The sequence below is a fragment of the Hipposideros armiger genome, unplaced genomic scaffold (assembly GCF_001890085.2).
Source record: "Hipposideros armiger isolate ML-2016 unplaced genomic scaffold, ASM189008v1 scaffold_135, whole genome shotgun sequence".
NCBI classification, from domain to species: domain Eukaryota; kingdom Metazoa; phylum Chordata; class Mammalia; order Chiroptera; family Hipposideridae; genus Hipposideros; species Hipposideros armiger.
The window spans coordinates 2,003,247-2,006,354 of record NW_017731485.1 but is presented as its reverse complement, the minus strand read 5'-3'; the positions used below and the strand labels follow the sequence as shown (position 1 = coordinate 2,006,354).

General features: G+C 54.9%; 1 protein-coding gene across 1 annotated transcript in view; it reads left to right on the top strand.

Moving 5' to 3' along the window:
- The window catches only part of SCNN1G (sodium channel epithelial 1 subunit gamma), a 33,285-nt gene extending 30,551 nt beyond the window's left edge, over positions 1-2,734 (top strand). The window contains exon 13 of the mRNA XM_019649922.1: positions 1,273-2,734. Coding sequence (XP_019505467.1) covers positions 1,273-1,653 — 381 coding nt within the window. The 3' untranslated portion in view covers positions 1,654-2,734. The remainder of the gene's footprint in view (positions 1-1,272) is intronic.
- The last annotated feature ends 374 nt before the right edge of the window (positions 2,735-3,108 follow it).

Genomic DNA, 3,108 nt, shown 5'->3' with positions numbered 1-3,108 from the left:
CCCTGGGACCTTATGCTTAAGTAGCAGTTGGAGCCTAAGAAAGGGCTTGGACAAAAGATGAAGCAGCCCCCATGAGGTTCCCCTCCGCCCCATGGCTCTCCCTGTCCCCCAGCTCTGCTTCCCTGATCACTACAACAGGTTACCCTAGAAGATGTCTCCACAAGGCCAGCCAGACCCCAGGCATCCTGCTTCAAAGCCTCTGGTGGCTCCATGTCCCAAGTCACGGGACTTACCCTGCGATGCTAACTTTAGGTGGCGCACCAACTTCTCTGCTATGCCGAACGCTGCCCTCCCCTATCCCCACTCACCCTGCAAGGCCAGGTTCAAACACCGCCATCTCTAAAACTCTGCTTGGCCCCCTCCCCTGCCCCAGCACATTGGAGCCTAAGTATCACCAACTGACAGAATAAGAAAACCATTCTATCCTGCAGCGGGTGAGGACATCAAATCCCAGTTTGGTGCCCGGGTCTCAAACTCTCTCCAGCTCATGCTAAGCTCTTTTCTAACCAAGAGAGAGAGAGAGCTGCCTCTGAGCCAGCCGCTCCCCGGCTATGGAGCCGAGTTTAACTGTATTGCTGTGTTCTCACAACCTTTGTTTTCTGTCACCTCCTGCTCTCCTTTGGTCACTGGTTCCACACGTGTTTATTCACCCCACAACTGTGTATTGAGCACAGCATTCGTTTCCTATGGATGCTGTAACAAATTACCACAAACTTAGAGGTTCAAAATCACAGAAACGCATTCTCTTACAGTACTGGGGCCAGAGCTTTGAAGAGTCTTCGGGGCTAAAGTCAATGTCAGTGGGCTGTGCTCCTTTCCCCAGGGGACATTGGGGACAAGCCATGTCCTTGCCTGGTCCAGCTCCAGAAACTGTACCTCCTGGTTCCCAGCCCCTTCTGCCACCTTCAAAGCCAACTGACTAATATTGTGTTCCAGTTGTCATGTTGATGGCGTCTTTGGATGCAGCCAAACCTCCCTCTGCCTTCTTTCTATGACACTTGTGATCGTGTTTAAGGGCCCACACAGATAATCCAGGATAATGTCCCCATCTCGAGAGCCTTAGCTCAGCCACATCTGCAAAGCCTCCGGGCCTGCCCTAGCAGGTAACTCTCACAGGTTCCGGGGGCTAGGCCATGGGCGTCATGGGGGGNTAACCTCTGCTCCCTCCAAACCTGTTCAAGGCTGGAGCTAGCTCCCTGGGGAATCGGGGGTCCCCGCATGAGGCCCACTTGGAGGGGAGAGCCCCTCTTGATGGCTTGGCCTCTCTCGCAGGTTGAGGTTCTTCTGTCCAACTTCGGCGGCCAGCTGGGCCTGTGGATGAGCTGTTCCATCGTCTGTGTCATTGAGATCATTGAGGTCTTCTTCATCGACTCCCTCTCTATCATCGCCCGTCGCCAGTGGCAGAAAACCAAGAAGTGGTGGTCCCGGAGGCAGGCGCCCCCCTGCCCAGAGGCTCCCCGCACCCCTCAGGGCCGGGACAACCCAGTCCTGGACATGGACGATGACCTGCCCACCTTCACCTCCGCTCTGCGCTTGCCGCAAGCCCTAGAGGCCCAGGTGCCCGGCACACCACCCCCCAGGTATAACACCTTGCGCTTGGAAAGGGCCTTCTCCAACCAGCTCACAGACACGCAAGTGCCGGCTGAGTCCTGAGGCAGATGGGGAAGAAAGCTATCGCCAGGACCACCAGCCACGGCCTGAGAACGTGGGCCCTGTCTCCTGCACACAGAGGACATCCCCACTGTGCTTCTCAGAGACATCAACTAAAAGTCTGTTTTGAACAACAAGATAGGGGCCTGGACGTGTGCAGGGGACCTGTTGGACCCTGCCCAGCCACACTCATAGCCACCTGGGGTGACGTAGGTCCTGCAGCCCCAAGCCCTTAGCACATCACCTGCGGAGAGATGGGGGCTGAGGAAACGGTGGTGACCTGGACAAAGGCCACAAGTGAAGTGAGTTCTTCGTCAGAACTTGAGAGAGAAAGACTCCAAAGCCTCCAGCCGGGCTGGGGCTCAAGGATGTGCCCTTAGGCACGGAGCAGGCAGCTGGCTCTGCCTGGTGCCAGTCAGGAGGACGCCCGAGGCCTGGGGCTGTTTGTGAATGAACTTCTTCTCATTGGCACTGGGTCAAGGTCTCCTCAGGCAGGAGCTGGCCCCAGGTCCTGGGAGCGTGCAGGGGGGAAGGGTGCAGTGGGGTGTGGGGGGGGACCCTGGGATGTGATAGGAGACACTCACTCTGGGGATGGGGCTGCTAAGCCTGTGCCCTGGGCCCCTTTCCCCAAGCACAGAGGAGCCAGCTAGAGGGCAGCGCTGGACATGGCTGTCCAGGGGTAGCCTTAGGCATAAAGGCTTTCTGATCAGCTGCTGTTTCTCCTGTGCAGACATCACCAACGTTCTGCCCCTCACCAACGAGCCAACCACTGCAGACAACTCACTTCCTCCCATATTCACGCCACCAACAGGACCATAGCTAAGTGCAGATTGGGTGTTCAGTGTCAGCTCCCAAACAGCGCTGGGTGTCCTAATCACTTACAGAGATTGGTGAGGGGACTGCCCATGAGGACCCTCAGGCCAAATCCTGTTTCTGCCTGTGACCTAAGAACCGGATCCCCCCCGACACACACACTTTTCAATGGTTCAAAATATCAAAAGGAGAAAATATTTTGTGACTCATGAAAACTCAAGGAGGTTCCAACGTCAGTGTCCATGAATAAAGTTGTATTGAGACACAGCCACCTCATTTATGTCATTTACATATCCTTCACGGCTGCATTTGTGCTACAAAGCAGAGCTGAATAGCTGTAAGAGAGACTTTAAGGCAGGAAAGCCTAAAATAGTTACTCTGGCCCTTTACCCAAAAAAAAACCTACCATGCCCTGGATTAGCACATTAAACAAATACGATGATCCCATCTCATGGATGAAGAAACCACGGCACAGAAAGGTTAAGTTACTTATGCAAGGTAACACAGCTGGGAAGCTGCAGAGCTGGGTCTCACTCCAGGCAGCCTAACTCCACAGCCTGGGTGCTTTATCACTCCATCATTTTGCATCTCATCCATGTCTGGGCCTTGTACCGGTGAGGCTCCTGCTGGTTCTGGTGTGAGGAG